Source organism: Lampetra planeri, chromosome 22 (assembly GCF_965212315.1).
Source record: "Lampetra planeri chromosome 22, kcLamPlan1.2.h2, whole genome shotgun sequence".
NCBI lineage: Eukaryota > Metazoa > Chordata > Hyperoartia > Petromyzontiformes > Petromyzontidae > Lampetra > Lampetra planeri.
The window spans coordinates 11,097,162-11,125,055 of NC_136128.1; the positions used below are offsets into that span (position 1 = coordinate 11,097,162).

General features: G+C 49.0%; 1 protein-coding gene across 1 annotated transcript; it reads left to right on the plus strand.

Annotated features, from left to right (window-relative positions):
• Window positions 1-288: 288 nt before the first annotated feature.
• LOC144725021 (NIPA-like protein 2) lies at window positions 289-27,713 on the plus strand. The gene is made up of 11 exons (XM_078604454.1): window positions 289-575; window positions 3,269-3,337; window positions 4,464-4,635; window positions 8,542-8,601; window positions 9,941-10,062; window positions 12,896-12,992; window positions 15,208-15,343; window positions 17,750-17,838; window positions 20,994-21,057; window positions 21,388-21,473; window positions 22,407-27,713. Exons 1-11 carry the CDS (start codon window positions 522-524, stop codon window positions 22,574-22,576), a joined length of 1,119 nt encoding a protein of 372 aa, XP_078460580.1. The 5' UTR covers window positions 289-521; the 3' UTR covers window positions 22,577-27,713.
• Window positions 27,714-27,894: the final 181 nt, after the last annotated feature.

Here is a 27,894-nt window from a genome sequence, read left to right on the forward strand (position 1 = left end):
TGTGTTTGCTCTGTGGTGGTGTGGTTGAATCTGTGGTGGTGTGACTAGCTCTGTGTTGGTGTGGTTGACCCTGTGGTGGTGTGGCTGCCTCTGTGTTGGTGTGGTCGAACTCTGTGGTGGTGTCTGTGGTGGTGTGGTTACTTCTGTGGTGGTGTAGTTGGCTCTGTGCTGGTGTGGCTGATCCTGTGGTGGTGTCTGTGTTGGTGTGGCTGACCCTGTAGTGGTGTGGCTGACCCTGTGGTGGTGTGGTTAAACTCTGTTTGGCTGTCCGCTTGAGGCTTCACCGGTGCCGCGTGACGTCACCGCGAGCTGAGGCCGCCCCCAGAATCCAAGAGGGCGGCGGGGACGAGGCCTAGTGTGGTGATAGCCGGCCGGGCAGGCGGGTGGGCTGACTGCCACCGCTGTCTCTCTCTCTCTCTCTCGTTGTTAGCAAGTTGGCACGCGTTGGAGGGGGTTGTTTCATTGTTTTATTCTCAAAGCTGAAGGTTCTTAAACGATTTTAAAGTTCCCACGTCCGGGCGATGACGGGGGAGGCCGCGGAGGCGCCCACACCGACCGCGCCCGCGGACGAGTGGGTGAGTCCCGGCGGCTGCTGCTACAACAACAACAACAACCACCACAACCACCACCACCACCCTCACCACCACCCCCACCACCACCACCCTCACCACAACCACCACCCTCACCACCACCCTCGCCACCACTACCACCCTCGCCACCACCACCGCCACCCTCGCCACCCTCGCCACCACCACCACCCTCGCCACCACCACCCTCACCACCACCACCACCACCCTCACCACCACCACCCTCACCACCACCCTCACCACCACCACCACCACCCTCACCACCACCACCCTCACCACCCTCACCACCCTCACCACCACCCTCACCACCACCCTCACCACCACCCTCACCACACTCACCACCACCACCCTCGCCACCACCGCCACCCTCGCCACCACCACCCTCGCCACCACCACCCTCACCACCACCCTCACCACCACCACCACCCTCACCACCACATTCACCACCAACACCACCACCCTCACCACCACCCTCACCACCACCACCACCCTCACCACCACCACCCTCACCACCCTCACCACCCTCACCACCACCACCCTCCTCTGCCTCTCAGGAGTCTTGAGACTCGGTGAGGTTTATGTGGATGCGTTGATTGTATTTGTTCATCTGCTATGTATCTGAGGAAGGCGATAGCACGGGTTGCCCTTTATTCGTTACTGCAATAGCTACGGACGGTGCGATGTTATGCACAAATCAAATTGGCACCGTGCCCAATCGAAGCGTTGCGACGCACTTATTTAGACGATCTGTCCGGTAACGATGATCATGATGATGACACTCCGCGACAACCCACATGGGTTCACCCCGTATTCTTGTGCAGGGAGATTGAGTTCTCAGGTCCATACAGCGTACAGCCGTTTCAATACGGGCACAAAAATATGTGTCTATTTGTTTGTGTTTCTTCCTTGTGATGGGACTTCAAAGGATGAACGTTGATGTATAAGGGGCACGGGGTGACCAATAAGGTCTGCATTGGTCTGTAATAAGGCAAGGCACTGACAAGGGGTTGACAGGTATGTGATGATAAAATTGTTGGCAATGGCAGTGGTGGAGATTGTTACATTAACGTCAAAGTGTCTGCTCCAACGAGGTTGGTTTGAGGCCATACTCATCAGGGGGCTGATGATGATGATGGTAATCAGCATGGCTGGTGATAGCGATAGTGATGATTGGTACGAACCAGTCAAAGTCAATGCGTTTCCCAAGCTCGGTTGGCTTGGGGCGATGCTCGCCACGTTCATTAGGGGGACACGAGCTTGTGATACAATCCACGTTTCTGAGTCCAGGATTCATCCTTCCATGGGTCAGTCGCTGTTGATCTCTTTAAACTGACGAACCCTTATTTTCGTGTGTTTGCGAGTCCAGTACACTGACGTCAGAGCCATGCGACTGGTTCAAGAAAGAACATTGTTGTTTTATTATGGTTACAACACATGCCACCGTAACTGGGTTTACGTGTTTAGTGTACGGGATGGGGGGGGATTGCCGATACGGACATCGGTCGGATTGGTCTCCACGAGTCTGGCGACCGAGGAATGGGGAGGACCCTAAGGCCAAGATGATGATGGGTGGCTTTGGCCTGGCTGACTTTTTGACTAAAGAAAACATGTGAATGTGGAAAGGATAGGAGTAAAATGTGTGTCCTTTAGAGAGAACAAAAAATAAATATTCTGCTCATGAGCAGCATGAACATGTGCACATCCGTTATGCGCGGCGAAAGGGATGGTGGTTTAGGGGGAACAAGACACTCAGCCCGGCACCACTGAGATACAAAGTTGTTTGAACCGGGTTCTCCACTGCACCACGGTCTCAGTCCAGTCACCAATAACTGCACAAAAAAACATAGCTTTGTATTTTGTTTCTTTCACCCAATTAAGGTAACTTGCAGCTCTAAGAATAAAAAAAATACTTTATAATGAACATTTTTTCTGAGCAGCTACATGTGATAAAGTCCATAAACATACAGCTCTCAGGATGACTGTACAATGAAAGCAAGACGGTACTCTTTCGCCAGGGATGCTGCCATGGTATAACGGCTAGCCACATGACTTGCAGTTCATAGGTCGCTGATTATATCTCCCAGCGCAGCAGGTGAAACAAATAGACACTTTTCTTAAATCTCCCTGCCTCTGTCCACCAAACAGTCTAAATGGATATACCACAGTCGCTCGGCAGGTCATGTGTGGTGGAGTTCAGTACGGCTTGTTTTTCTACCTCTTCTAAAACTTGCGGACGGTGTGGAACAGTAGGCCAAATACCCTCTAAAGGGGCTCTTTCGAGCTCCCTCTCATTGCATGAGCAGGAAATTGCAGGGCTGCACCTTTACCTTTTGTAGTCTAATGAACATGTTTTTCATTATCCATATATTAGTTTGATCTGGGCTAGCCCTCCTCTCCCCCATTCCCCCTGAATAATCCAGAATTAATCATGATACTTTCATTATTATATAGCGTCATTCACGCTAATAGCATCCCACAATGCTGTACCTTAATTAAATATATTTGGACCAAATCCCATATACAACCACAACCAGGCAAATTAAAATCCTACTACCAAGCTACATAAAAAAGAATAATAGACAAAAGGCACAACAACACAAAGGTTATCACAGCAACTATTTCTCTGACGTCTTCTCAGCTGAAAGCCTGTGAATGATGGTGAACGTTGTTGTGCCCTGCAGAACCAACTGATAGGATGTCTGCTCATCGTGTGCTGTAACCTCCTTTTGAGCGGGGCGTTCTCTCTGCAGGTGAGTGTCACTGCGTGCGCGCTACTTGACACGAGGATCGCTCATCCATGATCACAATTATTAAAAAAAAATCATCCTTGACGGGATCCATTCTCGATTCCAATTGTCGTGGAATCTAAAATAAAATAGATTCCACTCTGCGATGCATAAACACACGCATTTTGACTCATGTTAAGCCAATGCACCGCCACCGAAGAGATGGAGTGATGAAATCAGCTAATTGTCAGGTGCTAGATGGATCATTAGATCCCTGGTGCCCAAGAGGTGGTGGCAGTTTCGAGAGGCCTTCATCCTGTGGCATTGCACAGTTCCATGTTGTTAAAATATTGGTTGATGAGCACAGAATTAAAGGAGATTTTAATCTGACTTCGGCATCTTGTGTAAGGGTTTGTTTCCAGGATGCGTATGGGTTAAAGGCAGTGGTTTGTGGTGTAACAACCCGGGAAATGTTTACGCTTAGTTTGCAGTTTTAATTCCGTGCACACTCGGCAAAAACGAAGCACTTGAGGGATTTTCTTTACGACTGACCACAGGTCACGGATAGTAGCAGGACTTCATATCAGCTGTGTGTGTCTAGGTCAGCGACTCACAAATATATCTCTGCACCTGGGGCACCACATGCAGTAACACCTCTCGCGATGACTGTGGCTACAACAGAGAGGCTTCTAGTCGCATGCGCCCCTACTCCAGTCTACCAGCGACCTAGAAAAATGTATCCCTGGACCGTAAGCATATAGCAGTATTGATTCACAGATTTAGCATAGATTGATGTGCTCAAGATGAATGCATTGAGATGTGTGGGTAAGATTTAATCATCTTTAATTCATGCAAATTACATGCTAATGTTACATTTAAGCTTGTGGAGCGAACAAAGTTGTACAAATGAGACAGAATAAACGATAAAAATATCCAAATTAAATGCTAAAAACGGAATAAAAAGGAGTTGAACCACGACTTCGCATTCTGCCAATTCTTCAAATGTTTACTATGACCCAAATGTTCACAATGACCCCTGACCTCACCCCCTCTGTCCCTGTCACCGACTGCCCCTTGTGTTCCTGACCTCGCCCCCCCTCTGCCCCCTCTCTGCTCCCCCCTCTGCCCCCTCTCTGCTCCCCCAATGTAGAAGAGCGTGCACGTGCGTGCCGGGCTGGGCAAGTGCGCTCACCCGTACGCCAAGAGCCCCGCGTGGCGCCTCGGTCTGGTGCTCATGGTCCTGGGCGAGACGGGAAGCTTCGTGGCGTACGGGTTTGCGCCCATCATCCTGCTGGCGCCCGTCGCCGCCATCTCCATCGTGGGTAAGACCTATGTGGACAAATCTTCCATCTTATAAGCTAGCTAGCTATAAGCTAGAATTGTCAGCTATAAGCTTTGCTATATATTTATATTTTTTACCAGGTAAGGCCCACTGAGCTGTGTAGCTCTTTTTCAGATGCGACACTGGCCACTAATGATAACTCAACGAAGTGGCTTATCGCGTGGAAATTTAGTGCAGCCAAATACTTGAAAACGCATGTTTCTAAATGTGGAGGGAAAAACCGGTGGACCCCGGGAGCAATCGACACAACCACGGGGAGAACACGCAAACTCCAAATATACAGCAGGCGTCAGGGTCTGGATCGAACCCACGACCTCCTGCATACCAGGCGAGGTAGTTAACATCTCCTAGCCATCGCGATGATGATGAGAGAGAGACATGCACACTCCAAATATACAGCAGGCCTCAGGTTCTGGATCGAACCCACGACCTCCTGCACACCAGGCGAGGTAGTTAACATCTCCTAGCTACCGTGATGATGATGATGAGAGAGAGACACGCAAACTCCAAATACACAGCAGCAGGCGTCAGGGTCTGGATCGAACCCACGACCTCCTGCATACCAGGCGAGGTAGTTAACATCTAACCACCGTGATGATGATGATGAGAGAGAGAGACGCAAACTCCAAATATACAGCAGCAGCAGGCGTCAGGGTCTGGATCGAACCCACGACCTCCTGCACACCAGGCGAGGTAGTTAACATCTAACCACCGTGATGATGATGATGAGAGAGAGAGACGCAAACTCCAAATATACAGCAGCAGCAGGCGTCAGGGTGTGGATCGAACCCACGTCCTCCTGCATACCAGGCAACGGTGATAACATCTCGCCACGGAGGCCGCTGTGTCCTTGGGCAACAAGCGATAGAGTCCTTCGTCTGTCTCTCTCACCGAAGAGCCGCTGGAATCGCATCCACGTTAGGCCTCTACATTTGAATACCTCCGCTGTTTTCACGTATGTCCTCCGCCTCTGTTGCCTACTGGACATCTGTGGAAATGAGTTTTATTGCTCATAGGATTCCTCCAGTATAAATATTCTGATTCTTCAACTATAGCTGTCATTGCTTTTTAGAGCAAAGCTCACACCGAATTCCCGTCACCCCATATGGGACAGAATGCGCTCCGGTCTCTGTGTTTATAATGGCTCTGGGCTCCCTATGGGGGACAGGCACAGTGTAATAATTGAAATGATGACTAGAAACTTCACGCTTTAATTTCCTCCCCCCATGAAGATGATTACGTTACCCAGATTTTAGATTATGTTACAAAGCTACTGGTCAACTCGCAACTCAAAAACGAATGGGAATGGAGTTTAAAATTGTTGCAAATCTTCTATGATTCATGTCGCAAAATTAAAATAAAATTTTACAAGGCCCTGTCTCTACCAGTACCTAAAACTATAGGCTACTAGATACACGATCATTTATAATAATGTAAGCAAATGTAATAATTGTCCCTGATGAATAATCATAATACAATTAGAATCGATTCATGTATTACGTTAACATATTAACTGTACCTATTTAAAGGAAGCCTAATCAGGTGACATGGTTTTTCTCTATTTCAGGATTCCCATTTGAAGCATGGGGATAACATGTGTATTCATAATGTTTCCTTATAAGCTAGCTAGCTATAAGCTAGAATTATAATGTTGGAGTAGACTGTATGATATTAACATTGCCTGATCTGGAAAAGCAATTGCCTTCAAAGAAATGCAGTGCAGGAAAACACACGGTCGATCACACTTGCGTGACAAAGTCCACGCCACCGCCAACGTTTGACAAGCCTTTGAATGGAAGGGGTTGTTGAAGGCTTCAGCAGGTCATAAATATATATACAGAGGTGTTAAACTATTCAGGAAGCTGCTGCGGTGTAATTTTTATTGCATTGGACTTAAACTAAAACTATAAACTAAACTGGTTTTGTTTTCATTTGTCTATTTTTACCAGGTGAGGCCCACTGAGCTACAGTAAAACCTTGGATTGCGAGCATAATTCGTTCCGGAAACGTGCTTGTAATCCAAAGCACTCGTATATCAAAGCGAATTTCCCCATAAGAAATAATGGAAACTCAGATGATTCGTTCCACAACCCAGAAATATTAATGTAAAAATGATTAATATAAAATACTTTTTTATATTTTTATTATTTAAATGTAATATAAAGTAATCACATTTATTAATTGCATTTAATCGTGGCTGGTGTGACGGAGACGAGAGAGAGGGGAGAGGAGGAAGGGGCCCATTGTTGCAGTACATTTACTAAAGAACAGTCACTATACTTGGACACAAAATAATAAAATGCTTTACGCACATACACGTGGTCACAACACTATAGTAAACAGTATACGCTGGCACGGATGTTGACTATACGAGTGAGGCACGTCGGCTGAGACCGAGCATGGGAGACGATTACCCACAATCCCGCTCAGTTGTGATCACGTGACGCTTGGCAGACAAAGCGTATACTGTACGTACTACTCGTATTGCAAGACCTCGCTCGTTTATCAAGTTATAATTTATCAAAATGTTTTGCTCGTCTTGCAAAACACTCGCAGACCAAGTTACTCGCAATCCAAGGTATTACTGTATGTATATAGCTCTTTTTCAGAAGTGACCTGGTCACAAAATGATAGCTCAACAAAGTGGCTCTGTTGAGCTCCTACGACCTCCCATATACCGGACGAGGTAGTTAACATCTCTTTGCCACCATGGCGCCCCTTGCAATCCAGAGGTCGCTTGCTTGATTCCATTTGCGGTTGAAACGATGGTGGAAGGTTCCTCAAATCTCCTCCCACCCCCTCTGTCCACCCGGTGGTATGAATGGGTAACACCACGGCTGATCAGAAGGTTGCATGCGGTGGGGTAAAGTGTGGGTACAACCACTTCTAATACATCCGGTCAATGTGAAAGAGTAGACCAAATACCCTCTAAAGTTTGTTCCAGTCGAGTTTCTTCTGCCAGCAGTGCAGTGAACAGGCTTTTGAAATTGTGTAACAAAGCAATCTAGATTTTTATTTAAAGCTTTCGTGACTGCCGGGATTCATATTATTGGTCCTTTCGGTAAAGTCACGTAGAAGGGAAATAATAAAATAAAGTAAAATGTATTAAACAATTGTTTTGTCTTTATTTTATTTTATTATTTCTCTTATACGTGACTTTACCGAAAGAACCAAGAATATGAAAGCAATCTAAGATTGATTTTAAATCTATATTTCTGAAATCCATGTAATAATAAAATTAATGTAAGATAGAAGATAAAAAAACAAGAATTTTGAAAGTACATTATGTAAAATCTGACATGAAAGCTTTGCTAATGGTAAACATTGAAAAAGAATCTTGCACATGCGCTGATTCTTCACCGCTTTCCAACGTGCGTTTGTCCCCAAAAGTATAGAAAAGTTGAATACTTCCTACTTGAATCAGAAACACTTATATTGAAAAAGGATTTTATCGAGAGGCAGAAAGAAAAACACATGGATTAGAGAACCTCTGTTAGTCAAAACATCATATTGACTTGGGAAAGGCAATTGGGCATGATTAGTAGAACATCGTTAGAAGGGTCAATGGCTGACGGGCGAGAATAAACGAGTGGCAGCCAAGGGTGGGAACACACCCGACAGAGAGCGTCCATCGTGGAGATGGAGCGATGTAATCGGCTCGTGTGCACTTTCCAGTTGGATTATTGCATTGTAGGACCACGAGCGATGTCCACAGCTGGGGGAAGCCTTCATCCAGCAGTGGAGTGATCATTAAAATAATAAACAAAAATTTGAGCGTCATTCATGAAAATTGCATCTCAAAACGCTCAGCGTTATAGCTGATGATGTTGATGATGTTGATGATGGAATCATGTCTTTCTTCCCCATTTGCCTCCACCACTTGCAGCGAGCAGCGTGCTGGGGGCTGTGTTCATGAAGGAATGCGTGCGACCCTTTGACGCAGCTGGTGAGTAAAATCGTCTGGAGTCTTGATTGTGTCTGAAACGAACGATAAATAATCAACACGGTGCGTTTAGTGACCTCAAGTCACCGCGCTGCACAAGGGGACGGTCGAAAGCGAGTGGTGGTCTGCGGTTTCAAGTACCCCGTCACCAACCCCCGCCACCGGCGCATTTCAAAATCACTGCGATGTCACATCGGCTGGTGGTTATACGTCATCTCCGCTCTGTGAAACTGGCAACCTGAGCTCGATTTTCGGCCAAGGCTAACATCGGTGACGAGTGATGTATGAACCGGTGCTAGCCACCCACCTCCCCCCACCTTAACCAATCCGTACTCACCAGCACGGTGAAGTATGGTCAAACAGGTCCCGTGATGACACATACCGCGGGTGTCCAAAGACAAAGTCAAAGATTCCCCGTATAGCCTTAACAGACTTGGGGCAAGTGCTGTTGGTGAGTACCTATGAAGGCTGGCACGGCACACGAGGGGGTGGGTGGCCAACACCATGCCCGGCCGCCTTTGTTTCCCTAGTGACGATGTTTACACACCACATCAGGTACTAATTTGAGGCTGAGTCGACCTAAGGGAGCCCCAGGACCGGTTCAGATGATCGTCACCGGTGTTGACCGTGAGAGGGAATCGAACCCGGGTTGCGAGTTTCGTAGCGCAGCGCGCTAACCGCCACACTACCACTACCCATTGTGTGTATGTGTCCACACATACACATACACGTGGACACGTGGGGCCAAATGTTTGCATGTCTCATAACAGAGACAAAAATTAATTGATTCTTGGCTCATGTCACAACCTCGTTTCGTTACAATTCATTGAATTGCTATGGGTTGGAGGGAATAGTTACACACTTTGTAAAAATACGACAAAAGAAATGAATTCCGGAATCAAATTGCAAGGCCCTTTCATGAAAATCCTTCCTATTTCTCCAGGCTGAATTCTTAAATCCCTAATAATAGAGACAATAACACATTGATTTTAGACGTCAATCTTAGCCCCGTATTGTTACAATTCGTGGAATTTACTTTGTTGAGGTTGTGGGTGTTGCTAAATGGTTACATGCCTCGTAAAAATAAGACAACATGGGAAAAAAATTTGAATCGTCATAATTAATTGACATCATCATCATGATCCATGGGCAGGCAGCTCATAGTAGGTGTTCAATGCACTTGTTGCCATGTGATTCCACTTTCCTCTGTCTTGTGCCAATATGCTCAAGTAGTGCCACATCTTTCTCTTACGTGGTCGTCAAGCCGTTCTCTGTTAGGTCGTTGACATCACTGGAGGCTATTATTGTCACTGTGCGTGCGCGTGTGTGCTTATGCGGACAGGCCCGGTGGTGGTGGTGGTTGGCGTGTACCTCATTGGCGCCTTCACGCCTAACACTGCGCTGGAGCTATCTGCCGCGGTGATGGTGCAACGCCTCGTGGGCTGGCAGTGCCTCCTTTATGTGGTACAAGAGTAGCGCTCTCTCTTCCACACGCTCTCCCTCTCCAGCACTGTCTCCAGCACGCTCTCTCCTGCACGCTCTCTCTCCCGCACGCTCTCTCTCCGCTCTGCCAACTGGGAAACTTGAAGAGACGTTACACTCAAAGGGGCTCATGAAAAGGCAATTGGCAATCGAATTACGTAATTACCCCTAATAGTTGCGTAATTAGCCAATGAGTTGTGGCGCGCTCGCCCGTATCAAATTCTTTCGACCACCTGTCGAGCTCCAGCCCACCGTGCTTACTGCCCTCTTAATAGTCCACTGCTGGATGAAGCGTAGACTAAACTATATTGGAGCCACATGCTTGCTCATGCCACTGCGGGTGATAAGGGCCCTTTCTAAAGGCTATTTGGCCTCCTCCATTGGCTTAATGTCTTGCAAGATGCGGGGGGCACCCGTGTTTTACTCGACGCCATCCAGCAACTCTGTCACGAATCGGAGCTCAATTGGCCACATCCACGTCTGGACAGAACAACCAAAGCCCCCCCCCCCCATCTCACTTGGTGATTTCCCCATTTCTGGTGGTAGTGGCATGGGTTCGTGCTTCGCGATGAATCGGACAGAATTGGTCCAACTCGCGAAACGGGTCCTGATATGCGGAAGCCGGAAGGTGGCAGGTGGCTTATGGAACTGCAACAAAAGTATTCCATGGTTAGTTAAACTTCTGAACTTTCAGGGCATTTTTTGTTGTTGTTGTTTTATATATTTATAAAGATTTGGCTTGAACAGATGGCTGCAGAGAAGCTCACGTGGGCTTGAAGAGAGAGCTGAGAAGAGTGTAGCCACTTCAATGTGCACAGTTGTGGCCACTTAACTGCACCCAGAGGCCTGCACTCAAGCGTAGCTAGCGCCAGTGATCGGCATTCCTTTAAAGCAAAGAGTGGGGAGCCTTTTCTTTCCCAAGGGCCGAGTTGGACTTTCAAATTTCTTTGGCGGCACGCAAATGAAACGCGCGCACACACACCCGTTGGCTTAGCGTTGTCCAAAAATAACTCGACGGACAATTAGAGTTTGCCTTTGCTGCGGTGACAAGTGACTGAGCCTTGACAAAATAACCCAACGCGGCGAACCGGCCGGGTGGGTCGGCGATCAGGCAAGTGGGCACACAATCGGAAAGATCCGAGCTTTAGTTCTAACAGTGGCTTTGTCGTGGTTAGCCAATAAATGTAAATGTAGGGGCTTTGCGGTGGCGGGATGCTAATTACCTCGCCTGGTATGCAGGAGTTCGTGGGTTCAATCCCGACCCGGGGGCCTATATATATTTGGAGTTTGCATGTCTCTCCCCTTAGTCGTGTGGAAAAATCCACGCGATATCATGTGGTAGGGTAAAGTTTTCCCCTCCATTTCGAATCTAAATGCGTTTATAGTATTTGGCTGCTATAAATTACCACGTGATAAGTCACTTCGTTGAGATATAATTTGTGACAGCCAGTTCGCTTCTGAAAAAAAGGGCTATATAGCTCAGTGGGCCTTACCTGGTAAAATCAAAATGGTTAGTTTAGTGGCCACGCGCCGTATGAAGTGAAGTTACGGGCTGGGTAGAGGCCACGGGCCCGAGGTTCCCCACCCTTCCTTTAAGATTGGGAGAGGCTCTGCTGCACCTTAAAACGCGTTCCACACACTGTAGGTGCCTTGCTGTTAGGACATATCTTAAAACCACCACGGCGTCTAATCCAGTGACGCGCGGTCATTCATTCATTCATACTTGCCACCATTACGTCAGCCCAGCTTTTCACACTTGGCTTGTCTCTGAATGCTCTCGCTAATGGAATGGACTTGCCTCCACATGACCTGCTCGCCAAGTATAACGCTTGTGTGTGTGTGTGTATATATACAGTATAAGTACTTATTTTGCATGGTGATTTTCGATTTAAAGCTTTCGTGACTGCAGGGATTCATCTTCTTGGTTCTTTTGGTAAAGTCACGTAGAATGGAAATAATACAAATAAAACATAATAAAATTATTCTCACGACGTTTCGGCCACAACGCAAGCAGCCGTTCTCAGGTGGAGAACAGGTCTGTCGAGGAGACAGACTCTGGCTGAAACGTCATGAGAATTATTTTATTATGTTGTATTTTTATTATTTTATTATTCTACGTGACTTTACCGAAAGAACCAAGAAGTTGCATGGTGATGTTACGTAACACACGTTATTGTTGCACGCTGTAACGTTTTAGAAAAATAATAATACAACGCCCTTTATCGAGGATAGCCTCACTAAGTCTCAAGACTTTTTTTGTTAAAGAGGGTTCCGCTGTCGTGGCATGTGCACGAGGTGGTAACACTCAAAGCGCCGCACAGATGGATAATAAAAATATCCATTGCTATACCACCATCTCGTAACCACTTTGCAGCCGAAGCCTGCAGCACCTGGTATTGGCAAACAATCTCCCATACAAATGCTAACCAGGCGAGATTCTGCTTAGCTACCGATGCCTCTTGAAATTGGGCACATTCAGGGAGATTTGGTCGTAGGTAAATATAATCTGCCAGCATGTCGCTGTAAATGCAACTAACTCACCATCTCCCTCCTGTGTCCTCCCTCTTGTGCCTGCCTCATTCCACACACACAAACACACGTATATATATACACACATCTCCCTATGCAATATTCTAATCATCCTCCTTGCATGTCTCCTCTCCCAAATATATCCTGTCTATTAAATTGCCCGTCTTCTTACCGACAACCACTTGCCGACAATGGCATTAAACACCGCATGGACGCTGGCATGCACACGCACGCGCACACGCACACACACGCACGCACACACACGCACACACACACGCACGCACAGTCAGTGGAGATGGTTGCCTTCAGCCTGCTGCTGTATTTTTACCGACACCGCGAGGTGCAGAGCGTGCTGATGGTGCTGGCGCTCGCCGCCCTTCTCGGTAAGAGTCCACCGTCCCTCATTGGTAAAGGTCTGTCTTGGAGTCAACGCCGGGATCCACGAGGCTGGGTCTGAGGTAGTTGCCTGGACGACACGAGGCCTAGCCGAGGCCCAGGCTGAGAGCCTGTTAGGAGGGAGGCCAGCGTTGAGACCAGTTGAGGCCTCATCATCTGGACTGGCTTATTAGCTACAGTGAGCAAAGCTCGGGGGGTAACACTCCACGCAGACTGCTTCACGAACCTTCTTGCTGTACTGTCATCTCCTGGCCGTTGATATTTCAAAGTGAAAGTGACCTTTTAAAATGGGCCTGTAAGTGGGCTGAATAACAATAATAAGAATAATGGGTGTTTTTTTTTACCCAGCAAAGTTTCACAAGACTTTTCTAAGATGGTCTTGCGTTGAGATGTTTGGTCAATTCCATGAATGAGTGTTTGGCTTCATGGTGGGATGAAAACCGGAGAACCTGAATGACAGCACGCCATACACGCGAGAGGATAGCTGCATCTCAAGTTCAGGAGACAGGCTCACAGACCCCCCCGGTACTTTCCATTCCCTGGCCACATCGCAGCCCAGTGGGTTAGGGAATTTGACAAATCTCTCTATGTGATCCACAAACCCTTACCCTTCAGGGCGTTGGTGTGCATCGCCGCAGCGTGTATAAAACTGAGAGTTGGCCTGCCTTGTTTTCCAAAAAAATGTCGTTGCCAGGTGTGGCTGTGATGTCAGGGGTGTGATTCGTGCCGAAAACACAGCTGCTGTTAAATTAATCGGTGTCGGCCAAACCCTGTGTGCAGACACTGAACTAAACTCTTGGGAGATCACTGGCTCAGAGCTTAAATCCAAGTAGCAGTCTCGTGATGTTTTCTTGTATGTGTGCATTTATGTATGTGTTCATGTAGGTGTGTCTGTGACTACGTGTCTTTGTGGGAAGCAGTGGTGTTGCGGTTAGCGCACTGCGCTACGAACCCGGCGATCCGAGTGTGTAAGCATTGCCAATCGGGAGACAAAGGTGGTCGGGCGTGGTGCTGGCCACCCACCCCCTCGTGTGCCATGCCGGCCTTCATAGGTGCTCGCTGACAGCCCTTGCCCTAACAGTCTGTTAAGGCTGCACGGGGGATCTTCGTCTTTTGTTTGTGCTGCACATACATGAATGCGAGTGCATGATTTAGCGGCTAAGGTTTCTCTTTCTACCGGCGCTTCCGTTGCCGGCACCTGCTTGTTTGAAATCGGTTTTTGCCGGGTTATATTCCACCCCCGCTCCCAAGGGGGGGGGGGGCCACCGTTTGCCCGTCGGTCAGCCTTCTCATTGCCCCTTCTGCCCTTGGCATGGAAATTGAACACTGCGTGCCTGACATTGTGCAACTGACCGCTAGGTTACGCAGCCGCCTGCGTAATAGTGGTGGCCCCCCGAGAGCTGGTGGTTATAAACCGAGAGCAGCAACCCCAGGGCAGTGGTTAGCACGGTTGGTTACGTACGGTGCGAAAGAAGTTCAACACACATACATACCAAACTGCACTGGCTAGCTTGGTGTAGTGTGGTCAGATAGGTCAGGCATAATCTGCATAGCGTGGGGCAGGCTCTCATCTAGCAGTGAGTTTTTCACAAAAGGACTATACATGGAGTTCACTATGCCTGGCTTGAGCACAGGCTTTGTTTAATGGTATGGAGCAAGTCACTCGGCCAGTTGTGATAACGTTGAAACCCAAAGGTGTCGTGGATATGGCTTGTGGTTGTGAATGCCACAATGGTGGCTTAAAGCAGGCGTGGTTAACACATTGCGGGTGACGCGGATGACGTGGGTGTGTATCATGTCCTTGTTTGGCATGAGCTACACAGGTAGCATGGTTTGTGCGGTATGGGTTAGCATGCGTGGTGGATAAAGGTAACAGCTTGCATGGTGTGTGTGTGTGATGTTTGTGTTGCATGGGTGTCATGGTTTGTGATATGTGTGGCATGTGTGGTGTGGGCCACGTGGGTGGCGTTCCGCGTATGTGGGCGGTATTGGTCCTATTAGTGTGGGTGACCTGTGCGTGCATGGCGTGTGTGTGTGTGTAACGGTGCCATGCGCAACGTGCGCCCGTCTGGTCGTGCCGCGAGCTTCTTGGGTGGCGCTCGCGGCGGCCACCACACGTGGCGCCGGTGACTTCTGCGACTCTACCGACGTTGCATCGTCCGACGCGCGTGTCTGCGCGACGTGTGTGCGACTTGCGCGTAGGCTCCGTGGCCGTGATCTCCATGCAGGGCGTGGCAGGGATGCTCGTGTTGTCCGTGGCGGGGAGGATGCAGCTCACCTACCCCATCTTCTACGTGCTGCTCGTCACTATGATGAGCTCCGCCTTCTTCCAGGCTGAGTGGGTGGCGGCGTTCACGCCGACGATCACACAAACACAAATGCTGCCCACGCCGCACCGCTACTAACTGCTACCGTTGTCACTCACGTGGCCATCACACCCACACGCACAGGTCACGCGTGAAAACATTCACACCACACCAACGGGGCTCCTGGTAATACGAAGATCGGAAGCTCTTGCCATAGTAATGGATCGTGTCTAAAACACGCTCAGTCCTCGCTGAAAGGGTCCCATAGCTACTCCAGTCCTTGCGACACACCATGCTACCTCATTCCAGTTTCACCAATTTCATTATCATCATCGTCCATCCTGTCCCTGGCCATCGGCTTATTAGCGGAAATTGGGCCGGACAAAAATTCAGTCATGCTCTAGAATCGGCATGATCGCTTGGCTCAATCTCAATTCCGTTCCATCTACTTTTACCGCTGCATCTATCGATCCAGTATTCTGTCGTCCCTTCCACCATTGTGTCCACGTCACCGAGGGTGAGATCCTCGTCCGGATTCGTTCTCGTTGCGTGCGGGAACCACTGCAATGTTATTCCCTTGACTTTGTCTAGAAAGGTTGATTTTACTCATAGCCGTGTTCAATCTCTGTACATTCAACTCACCCACGGTTGAGTGCAGATTAACAAGTGGCTACGTGCGGCACACGCGTGATGGTTGTGAATCACGGTCCGCTTGATTTTAGAGATAGCTAATTAATTTGAATCGGCCTATGTCTCTATGAGACGCACAACACACAATATGTCAACGTCAATCTGAATCGATGCTCTCTGCATCACGAACGCATGCGTACTGGCACACAGGATGTCCATCTAGATTTGAATCGGCGCTCTCCTTGTCACATATTGCTATTGTTTAGCTATAATGAGGCCCCTATTGTAAGTTATGACTTGGGCCTATCACGGCTCGGTTCAGGCTTGTCTGTGGCTCAATTCAGCCAGCACAAAGCCACGCTCAGCTAGAGTTGGCTCTGATCGTTGTCCCGGCCGCGCTCGAGATTTCCATGAGCCGAGCCTGAGTCGAGCCTCAGCCAAGCCATGGCTGAGTCCACTCGCTCATGCGTCTTTGGAAGCAACTGAGCGGCTCCAGCCTACAATGAACCTGACCGTTAGAGGCAGAGCCAAGTTTCAAGTTTCATTTCAAGTTTCATTTATTAGGTATAGCCCTGTGAGCCATTCGGTTTTAGAATCGGCTGCAACCGCAACAAACAAAAAAACAAAAACATGAACAAGAAAACATCTTAAAGTGACTATGTGCAAACAGAAAATCCAAGAAAAGACAGCAAAATATTGCAGAAAAAGCACCGTACACCAACACTGTTGTGCAAAAATCCCAGTGGGCCTGGGCTAAGAATCTGGCCCTGAGTTTGTATTTGAGCAGAGAAGATTGGTACTCATGGAGAGCGACATGCCTTTGTGGGTCACGAGCAACTGGAGTTCTAGAAGCTCTGTCAATGTAGGGTGCGGTACACTGCGTTCTGTACTAACTGAACTCGCTGGCTGGCTAATCGAGCATTGTAATCGTAATGGAATGTTAATATGAAATATAAAACAATGAGGTAAGTTTGTAATTAACGGCTGCTAGGCTACTCATTGCTATGCCCAGGGTAGATTTCCATTTGTCCATCTGAGAACACTTCACATGTCAAGAAAACGAGGATACCCCTTACTCAATCAGTACCAAACTCGCCACACAGCTCACCCACAACAATACTAAACTCTATAGTTATGCAAGGTTGGCCATTCCACACTTTGTTCAAAAATATTGTTTATCACAATATAGCATCCTTGGCATACGTCCATGAGAACACGTGCACTTGAGTGTAAGCTGCCATGCCAAACTCGTGTGTCGCCCGTACGTACGTTTCCAACTGAGTCTGAAAGTGTTTATGCATCAGCTCTCTCCGTCCGTAACTGGGAATGAGGTGGGGTGGGCGGCGACGGGTCTGACCCAATATGAACCAAACTTTACTGGAACGTGTCGCTGTTCGGGACTTGCCACATCGATCTAACGGGGTTGCCCAAAACCTGTAGACCGCAAACCGCAGCGAAGAGCACAACGTTGCAAATATGCGCAAGAGCATGGTGTCCCTTTGGGCTATCTGCATGTTGGAAGCGTTCCATAGCTATTGCATTATTATGTTAACCTCTTCATTCGTGTTGCCAGTGAAGAGCGACTGTTAGTCGAGACTCGGTTGTGAGTGATTTAGCCATTCAATTGCTTCGTTTGAGAGCTGTGTATATATGGGACAATGCAAAGATTTACATGGTCCATGCTTAGGAGTTAGTAACCGTATTCACGCAACAGTCTAACTTGTTTGTACCATCACATCCCCTCGCAAATTGGAGGCCCTCTCCTAACCGGACCGGCCTGTCGGTTTGTTCGTTCCTGCAATCCGCAGCTTCCTGTGGCAGGCGACGGAGCAGTTCGGCTCCACTCGCGTCATCCCCATCAACTACATCTTCTCCACGATCAGCTCTGTGGCTGCAGGTAAAAACTCGGGGAGTGTGATCCGTCGCACCTGGCTGCGCCGGCATCGGCAATCCCCGTTCCGAATTGGCGGCAGGGTGGCGTCGCAGCGGGTAACGCTTGTGCCTCGAAGCGAGAATGGCCCGGGTTCGATTTCCGACTCGGGTGCTGTTCTGTGTGGACTTCTCTCCCTGTTCTGTATGGGTTTCCACCTGGTTCTTCAAGGAAAAGACACTCCTATACTGAACGCTCGCACTATGTAGCGCATCGCCTTGTTAGAGCGAACGACCACTTGGAGGAGAGATCTCAGAACTACTTTTGTTATTCCTTGAAGTTACATTTTATATCCACACGCCCTGCTACAAAGACATGTTCTTCACATGGCAGCGAAACAGATTTTGTTTTTACCATAGTAAAAATGCCACATTAATCAATAGATTATTTTTATGCGCAGTCATTGGGTCACCAGTTTTTGTAAGACTACCATCTCGCTGCACTTGACAACCCAGTTTAATCGCAGGCGTCTGAAGCCCCGATTCGAAAAGCAAGGTCTAAGTGGTGGTGGTGGCTCGTAGTTCTGACCTCTGAGCCACCTGGCCACTTCCCTAGTGTCAGCCTTAATAGCAGTGGGCAATTTAAAACCTGGCACGTGCGGCTCAGACATGAGCACACGTCGCAATGCAATTACCAAGCGTATGCAATTTCACTTGGTTGGTAAAACTGTCAATTAAAGAACGCATTTTATTTCTCAATCTCTTGGTTTTTTTTGACGAGTAGACATTGCAAAATGTTGTCTTGATTTTCATCATCAGCCAATGAGCAATCCACTGCTGGATGAAGGCCCCTCCCCACAGCCGTCACCCTCTGTCGCGCTCACGTGATAACAGCGCTCATCTGGTGCCTGTGCACGAGCTGGTTTCATCGTTCTGTCTCCCACGCTGGACGGCTCATGTCATGCTCATTCCATTCCTTTCGGCTGCCACTCCGTCGCTTGTTTTTGTTTTTTGTTTGTTGTGGTTGCACCCAATTCAAGAGCCAAATGGCTCACAGGGCTATACCTAATAAATGAACTTGAACTTGAACGTGTCTCAACCACGGCAATGATCCCTTCCAGATGAAGTGTCGTGACCCCAAGGCTGATGGAGACACAGAATGGAGATCTGCTTATTCAGAATGAGTGCTGTTGCAAATGATATCTCGTAAACCAGCAGAATTTGTAAAAACAAGCCTGACTCCGCTGTTGAGACCCAGAAAGTTCAAACCGGTCCAGCGTTTGCTGGCTTAAACAAATGCTGCTTGTTAATATTGGTCTCGAAAGCCAAGAGTCCAATGGACTGATAACATTTTTCTTTATATGTAGAGACGTCGAATGAAACAAGAGGATGTCTCCAAATCTGGCTGTTGCCTGATGAAGCTGGTTGTAATTACCGGCAAAACGTCGTACTCAGCTTGTAAATGTTGTGGCTTTGCTCTCCAACACACCGGTGTGCTGTACTAGTGACGAATTGGCAAGTTCTGTTTACATGACAACCCTTACTAGTTGGCTGTGTCGGGTGGTGGCGGATCTAACCCAAAAATCCCTCCATTATGGACGATAATTAAGTTCTGCTTGGAGGTGCTTTCTCTTTTCTCACCAGTGAATGTGATGTCGCTAACTTTTCTACATTCTCTAATCCACGTGTTTATTTTGTTTTACTGTAACTGGAGGTTGAAGCTGGGTGGGGGGCAGTAGGGGTGACGGTCTATGAGGCATTATTGCACCCCTCCTTGAAGATTTCTTCTGGAGCTGCCTATATTTAATGTACCCCGAGTGAAAACACTAATTACCAAATTTCCATTTCGTATTGTTAACGCCGCATGATTTGCCGATTGCAGGAGCATTGGTGCGTCCTCCCTTCTTGATGGCGTACTTGGGATTTTAATGAGTTTCACATTTTATTGCAGCTTTACAACCTTGCATTTGCGTTTATGTAAGATGTGCTTCGGGCATACGATAATAGTAGGTACGGCACACAAATCCGTTATCCCCTGGTGTGCGCACACGTGTGTGTGTGAGTGAACGAGTGTGTGTGCGGCTCATTGCGCTGCGAACCTGGCGACCTGAGTCGATTCCCAACATCAGTGATGATATCTGAACCGCTCCTGGGCCTCGCCTAGGTAGACTCAGCCTTCAGTGAGTACCTGATATGTTTAAACGTCACTACTAGGGAGGCAAAGACGACCTGGCATGGTGCTTGTCACACCACCCCCTCATGTGCTATAGTGGCCTTAATAGGTGCGTGCTTACAGTACCTGCCCATACAGTCTGTAGGGGATCTTTGTCTTTCGGGAGCAGTCATGTAGTGGTCAGGGCACTGCGCTGCAACCCATTTATCTGACTTGAATTCCTGGCCATGGCTAACAAGAGTGGCGATTATCTCAACCCATCCTGGGCCTTTGCCATGTCAACTGTGTGTGAGTGTGGGAATTTTTGTATTTGATGCATGTGTGTGGTGTATATAAGAGTATGGGCGTCCATGTGCGTCCATGAGTGTGTGCTTTTCTGTGTGTGAGATTGCTAATAAGCTGACCAAAGGGTACAGACTATGACGATGATGATGATAATGACCATATTCTCCAGATTATAAGGCACACTATTTTCCCTTCTATTTGAAAGCAAACTTTGGTGGTGTGTCTGTGTAAGACCAGATTTGTATAACTTTATTGACACTGGGCACAAGTTTCAGGAGCCTTTTTTTTTTCCGGAGCACTATTACTAAGAGCGCTTACCCCCAGCAGTCTATCCAGACTAAGCGTGTGGTCGTTGTGCGCGTGATTGTGTGCGCGTGATTGTGTGCGCGTGATTGTGTGCGCGTGATTGTGTGCGCGTGATTGTGTGCGCGTGATTGTGTGCGCGTGATTGTGTGCGCGTGATTGTGTGCGCGTGATTGTGTGCGCGTGATTGTGTGCGCGTGATTGTGTGCGCGTGATTGTGTGCGCGTGATTGTGCGCGCGTGATTGTGTGCGCGTGATTGTGCGCGCGTGATTGTGTGCGCGTGATTGTGTGCGCGTGATTGTGTGCGCGTGATTGTGTGCGCGTGATTGTGTGCGCGTGATTGTGTGCGCGTGATTGTGTGCGCGTGATTGTGTGCGCGTGATTGTGTGCGCGTGCGTGTTTGTGTGTGTGCTTGTCACAGGTGGTATCTTTTACCAGCAGTTTCACGGTGCAGCCCTTCTCAATGTCCTCCTCTACATCCTGGGGTGAGTGACGGTTACGTGGTGGAGCGCCGTTTCCATCGCCATCTCCCGCCGTGCCATATATCATTTCTCGAGTGTATCACCGTTTGCCGCGACGCAGTGTGAATGGCCTAATGAATCGCTGGGCGCGACTTTATAGAGTGGAGAGGCACTGAAGGGGGAATAAACCGTACTGCATTTGCTTGCCGATGCCACCACCAGTGTTGCTGTCGCGGCATTAGCCACCGACCCCGTCGTGTGCCGTGCCGGCCTTCACAGATGCTGCCCGCCGTAACGGCACTTGCCCCGACAGCTATATACGGGGGGCCTTTGTCTTTGTGTGATGCCGTGCAGGTGCCTGCTGTGCGCTCTGGGCGTGCTGCTCGTGACGCGAAACCGCGGCAAGACGCCATCGCCGTTCCTCACGGCCGACTTCACCGGTGAGCGCCACGACGATCGACCGTTGCGGACGTGTTGTAATACTGGATGAGGGCCTCCCCACGCCATGCAATCTTGGGGGTTGTTTGGCCATACTTCACCGCGTGGGGTGGGTGCAGTTTAGTGTTGTTGCGGGAGCATATAAGTACAGTACAATTGATTCTACTGCACTCCTTTCTGCACACCGTGTAGCCCCACAAACCCTATCACAGTGCGGTCGTGCTTGGTGTTCACTCGGCCAAGCACGACGTGCCAGGCTCACTCGCTGCTGGGCTTCTGAGATGTATCTAGATCGGGTGCATTGTACATCGTTTGCTAATTGTCCGTTCATTACACATCGTACACCGCCATCACTGCAGCGCGCGCTTTCGGATGCGGTTCTGCGGCCGTCTTCCGATATTAGGAAGCCACTGGAGTTATGCACTTTTAAATCATCTAGATTGAAAACTAATTTCTTTAGAACTGCTTTTCGTGTTTAGTTTGTTGTCTTTCCCCCACACCTCCGATTAGCACATGTGGCTTCGTATGGTTGCGTACGAATCTCAATATACATACACTTACCTTTTCCAGTGCAGTTATCGCTCGCCAAGTATGTATAGACGTATATTGAACTTCTTTCGCATCATACGTAGCCAAACGTGCTAATCGGAGGTGCTGGGGAAGGACCACAAACGAATCACAAAAAGCAGTTCTAAAGATTGAGTCTTTAATTTGGTATCGTGGTGTTGTGTACAGTAGTGTAGTGTGTAATAGTGTAGTGTACAGTGTTTGGTGCATAGTGTAAGGTATAGTGTATAGTAGTGTAGTATAGCATGTATGTTGAACTTGTTTCGCACCATACGCAGCCAACCACGCTAATCAGAGGTGTGGGGGAAGTACAATCGCATGACGTGCGCGTTTCTCTGTCTCACTCGCCCGTCGCCTGCGCGTGTCAGGCGCGACCGCGGGCCTGGCTGCGGCGACCCCCGACCCCTTCGCCTTCTCGTACCGCACGCTCGTCAAGGAGGAGCGCGAGCGGGAGCAGCAAACGGCGGCGACGTCGCTGCCGCCCCCCGAGTCCGTGCTGCCCCCCACGGCGGGCGCCTACAGCTCCACGCGGCATTGAGTGGGTTGGGGGCGGGGGGTGGCGGAGGTGTAATCTTGGACGCGCTGTAGAAATGTTTGCGACTGTCTGCTTTGCCGACTTGGCAGTGTGAGAGCGCTCAAGGCGGGGGGGGGGGTGAGGCGGGCTGCGTTAGCAGTGGTGAATGAGCGCAGGTCGGAAGCACGGCCTCGTTTCCGTCGTGATCATCGCTGCCTTTGCCTACATACACCTTGGGTACGCTAGGCGGTCGCGGAATTGCAGCGTTGGGACGCAGAACCTGCAAATTGGCCGAGTAACGACGCGTCAGATCGTCGGTAAGCATCGAATGTTGCGCTCACGATTACACGCGTCGGGTTGTACGTGTGTTCGTATCGATTTTCTGCGTCCTATCCAATGGGGTTAGCGTAACCCCTGCAGCCACTAGGGGTCGCTACACTCACTACAATGGATGAGAACAAAAAACAGTGGATGCGTGAATGGAGTCGTGAGCCTCGATCGAGACAATCGTGTCGAGAAGAGGAGCCGATTGCTCAGTACTGATCATCGCACATGTGAACTCGAGCATTTGTTGGGACTTTTATCTTTCGTAAGAGTTCCTTTTGCCGAGCAGATTGGCACGATTTGCACAAGAACCCATCTCTTATTCATATTCTTGAAGCTTTCAATCAAAATTTAACCCATCTCTTCTTTGTAGTGTCTAATTACATCCGTACTGGTAAATCCGTGGCTGTTGTATCGCCCAGATAACGAGGTATATAAACAAAAGGATAATATTTTTAAGCTGTGGCCTGCCTCCGCTCAGAAGGATGGTCATTGCCCAGGAAGTTAAAGCAACTCTTAATTGAGGCCAATCCGCACGCTGCTGGCATGAGTGTTGATACAGCACAGGTGTCCGCCGTTGTTCTGTGCAGCTCTGCGATGTGGTTTCCGGGTTGTGTTGTTTTGCCACGATGTCCGACGTTTTCCTGCTCGAGTTGAGAGCCTTCAGCAGCGGTCCTTGAAAACAACCCAAAAACACATCGGAGAGCAATGTCAAGGCATTTTAAAATTTTATTTCAATGACAATGCGCCGACGTCTTCCGTCGCTGGGGGAAAAAAACATCGGCACGGAAGCGCGTTTAGGAAGTTTTTGTTCGCATTTTGAATGTGGCCCCACGTTGCTGATGATGACGACGACTGTGGTGATGATGGCCAGGAACAGAGTTGGCTTTCCCCCTCATCCCCCTCCTTGATACCATTTGCGCGGTCGAGTCTCGGAAGCGCTGAAGGTTGTGGCCTGGGCACACGGCTTCAATGCGATCCAGGTGCCGTTACACAGGGTTCCATTATTTTCATTACCTGAGCGTGCGCGCGTGTGCGTGGGAGTGTGGGTAGGCGCCCACTGTCGGCACTTGCCCCCAACAGTCTGTGAAAGACTATTGGAGCAATCTTTTGTATTTTGCATAAAAGCGGGGAGTCGTGGCGCAGTGGTTAGCGCACTGCGCTACGAACCCGGCGACCTCGGTTCGATTTTCGACCACAGCTTCCGTCAGTGGCGAGTGATATCAGAACCGGGCCTGTTCCTCTCCTAGGTCGACTCAGTCAATGAGTACCCTGGTAGAGTGTGTAAACAACGTCCGCACTGGGGAGACAAAGGCGGCTGGGAGTGGTGCTTGCCACACCACCCCCGTTGTGTGCTGTCGTCCATAACGGGTGCCCGCTAGCAGCACATGCCCATCTTTTAAAGGCTCTACAAAGGATCTCTGTATGCATAATAGTGTGTGTGTGCGCGTGCGCGAGTGTGGTGCAGTGTAGTTTGTGCACGCACATGTGAGAGTGCGGTGTGCGTGTGAGGTGAGCGAGCTTCTCGTGCGTGTGGCGAGCGTGTGTGCGAGCGTGCGTTTGTGCCTTCGTTAATACGTGCGTGTATTTTTGCACAGGTGAGCGAGCATTACCGACCGCAGTGTGCTGACTATTTTTTTTATCGTTTTTTTTTTTGGATGTGGGGAAGGGTGGGGACAGTTCTGACTTAAGAGCCCCGACCCTCAAATTCGGTCCCCAATAAAAAAATTATGCGGGGCAACGCAAGCGGGTGTCGTCGCCATCGCCGGTTGATGGCATTCGATCGCGAACGGCTGCTGCGCACCAGCGCGGTTTACGCAAATCGCCGACGGTGTTATGTGCGAGCGTGAACGTGGACGCAGTGTTAACATTTTTCGTTCGTTGGACAGAGATCGCGTGTTTTTTCGAGTCGACGTGCGAGGGGGAGGACGCGTGATGAGGAATGCAAAGGGGGGGGGGGGCCGGCGGTGGGGCGTCCGCGTCGGAGAGTGCGAGCGGGGATGCCGGACGACGGGCGTCTTGTGGAAACGCCGCTCCGGTTGCACTTGAGTGGCGCGCAGCTTTGAGCACGAGTCGAGTGAACTCCGCGTTGGGTGTCCCGGTCCCGTGACTCGCGGCGGCGGCTGCATTGATTTGGAATGTGACGGCAAACGGTCGGGTAAAGGATCGTCAGTCCGGCAATGCGATGTGGATTGACGTGGCGTATGAGCGGGTCCACGTCTCGTGGTGCTATACAGCCCACCGCGGGCTGATCAAGAAACCCATAGACTCGCATGCAGACCTACGACTCGTAGGGATCCCAAGAATCAGGCCCATAGACTGACACAAACACCCATAGACTTCCATAGAGACCCATACATTTACATAGAAACCCTCAAGTGTGTATTTATGTAGTGTATAAATATCACCACCGTCTCAAGACACTGTACAATAACATGGGGCAATGTTATATATATCGAGTTGATGGAGGCAGTCGGTCATAAGCAGCGGAATGCGAGGAAGGTATTGCGCCTTGACTTGAGCTGGGGCAGGGAATCGACAGCACGAATGGCTGTGGGAATGGAGTTGAATACGACGAGAGTTGATTCTTAAGAGTTAATGAGGCGTGCATCAAAATCCAATGTTTACAATTCATTCGACATATATGCAAACGGAAGCCCTGCACGTCAACGGAGAGATATTGAGACAGCTGCGAGGCGGACACAACAAAGGAGTATTTTTAAACACGATGAACGCAAACCATGTCTGGACAGAATCGTAGCCCTGAATCGACGACGATGACGACGACGCACACCACTGTTGGGACTCCCACCAGGGCAGTTGTACTGGGAAGCAACGTGGACGTTGTTGCTCCCTTCTGATAAAGAGAGCGCCAATACCCGTGCACGCGCGTGCGCACGCGTCGTCTGTTGAGTTGCCGAGGCTTTCCCCCTCGCTAACACTCGGGCTTTAAGGCAGTGACAGGGTGTGTCCCATCGGTCGTTACCAAAGTGTGGGAAAGTCTGGAACAGAAGTCGCTCGAAAAGAACTCTGAGGTGGCTCTGTGGGATCTGCTTCCGTGGGCCATTGTTGAATGAATACTTAGTCCCATGAGGTACTACCATTGTCCGGTTTTCATTCTCAAATCAAAATGGAGAGCTGGAAATGCGACACGAGGGGGGAAAACCAAACGTAGCACGGACGGATTTTCTTTTTTTAGCAGATCCACCTAACACCATCAGGTCGGTCCACATAAACAACAGTCTGCTCACAGACGGCAGAAACCAGGATTCAAACCCAGGTTCGCGACGGTGCTTGTGCGGCGCTCTGACACCCCCGTGCCCCCCGTGCCCCCCCCCGCCCCCCCCCCCCTTCTTGCCCAGCTCGACGATCCGTAGGTGAGTGCGACGGTGCCCGCTAGCGCCAGTCTCAGTACCTGGGGGCGATCCGAACTCTCCGAACGGAGCGTGACCGCCTCTGACTTTTATCGCGTAAAATTCTGTCGCGGAGAATTTGAAGACTCGTTTATTTAAAGGGACACGCGTTGAAAAAAAAAAGCAGCTTTTGTAAGTGAATATATTTTTTCCCAAAGCATTTCAATTGTTTAGAAATGTGCTTAATTACTTCGTTGTAAAGGCATTTGCTAAAATGGGACAGTCTATTTATCACTTGACTGACAAGGTGTCACCATCACCATTGACAAATGAAAAATGTTACACGAGCAGAAATAAAAAACAAACGTTTACCTTTCGATTTAAAGCTTTCGTGACTGCAGGGATTCATCTTCTTGGTTCTTTCGGTAAAGTCAAAGTACGTGACTTTACCGAAAGAACCAAGAAGATGAAACGTTTACCTGTGTCATTAACGCAGCCTTGCAATGGACTCAAACTGGATAACGCGTTTTGAGATGCAGCTTCATTCAAATGTTATACAAATAGAAATCGTATCAATTATTTACACGTACAGGATATTGTAATTAAAACGCGTCTGTTTGAGACCACGAATACAGCATTATTGGAGGGGTGGTGCCATCCCCTGGTTGACAGGGGCCCTGGTGCAAGGAATGAAATGAGGGCCCCTGTACAATTTCGCTGCCTCTTCATCGTCCGGGCAGCTGTGGGCCCCTTCTGGCACGTGGGGGGTGCAGTTGTACGGCCCGCACACTGGGTAGCTTCAGTTTGTGTTGTTGTTAAATCATAGATTGACGTTCCAGGCAGAGCAATAAGAGAGCGAGAAAAGAGCACTCGTGATTATGATGACGGTGGTGGTGGTGGCTTCATTTTCAGTCCGATTGCACTTGCATTCCAATGAGTTTTGTTTACCTTTTAACCTGTTCGCGCGTTAATAATTGTTATTTATGCTAGACTTTAAACCGGTTGAAGCTTTGAAAAGTAAAATGTTGATGGGGAGCAACAGAGGCTTTAGATGTGAAAGCCGAGAAAAATGCTCTACAGAGTGCAGTTTGCTCCTAAGCAGCTGTCTCATTTCTCACTCGGTATTTTTTCGAAACGCTGCGAGGCTCCGAGTAGTTGCTTATAGGCATAAGGCACTACCACTACACCACCAAGACACGCCTCTCCATCATACTATATTGTTGTACCATGTGTTCCTATCATCCTGTGGGGACAGTAAGGTGAGATGGATGTGGCGTGTGACCATTTAAGCCGCGTTCCGGAATCTTCCGGTCTGAGATTAAGCACTGCTTTTAAATCTCTGGTGTGTTTTTGTTGTTGTCGCCAATGTATACAACTTATATTACTTTTTTGCGCGCTTCGCGGTTCCACTTGATGACGGTTTGCTATGAATGTGTGCAATCCACAGCAAACAATAAAAAAACAAGCATCTTGTTTAAACGACACCGTGTTCATCATCTCCTTGCTGGCATTTCTCCCTCGTGGGCCCTGCCGTCTGTCCAGAGTCGTTTCGTGCGCGCATTCACTGACACGGCAACTTTCGCCCCCACATATTAAACCTCATTTGTATCGCCGTTTTGGCTCAAACAGACGTTTGTTCAGTAAAATGTTTGCGTCTCGCAGAGT

Coding starts and splice junctions, on each gene's coding strand:
- LOC144725021 (XM_078604454.1), top strand. CDS start 522: ATGACGGGGGAGGCCGCGGAGGCGCCCACACCGACCGCGCCCGCGGAC. Junction 3,338..4,463: donor GCGGGGCGTTCTCTCTGCAG/GTGAGTGTCACT, acceptor CCCCCAATGTAG/AAGAGCGTGCACGTGCGTGC. Junction 15,344..17,749: donor TCCGCCTTCTTCCAGGCTGA/GTGGGTGGCGGC, acceptor TGCAATCCGCAG/CTTCCTGTGGCAGGCGACGG.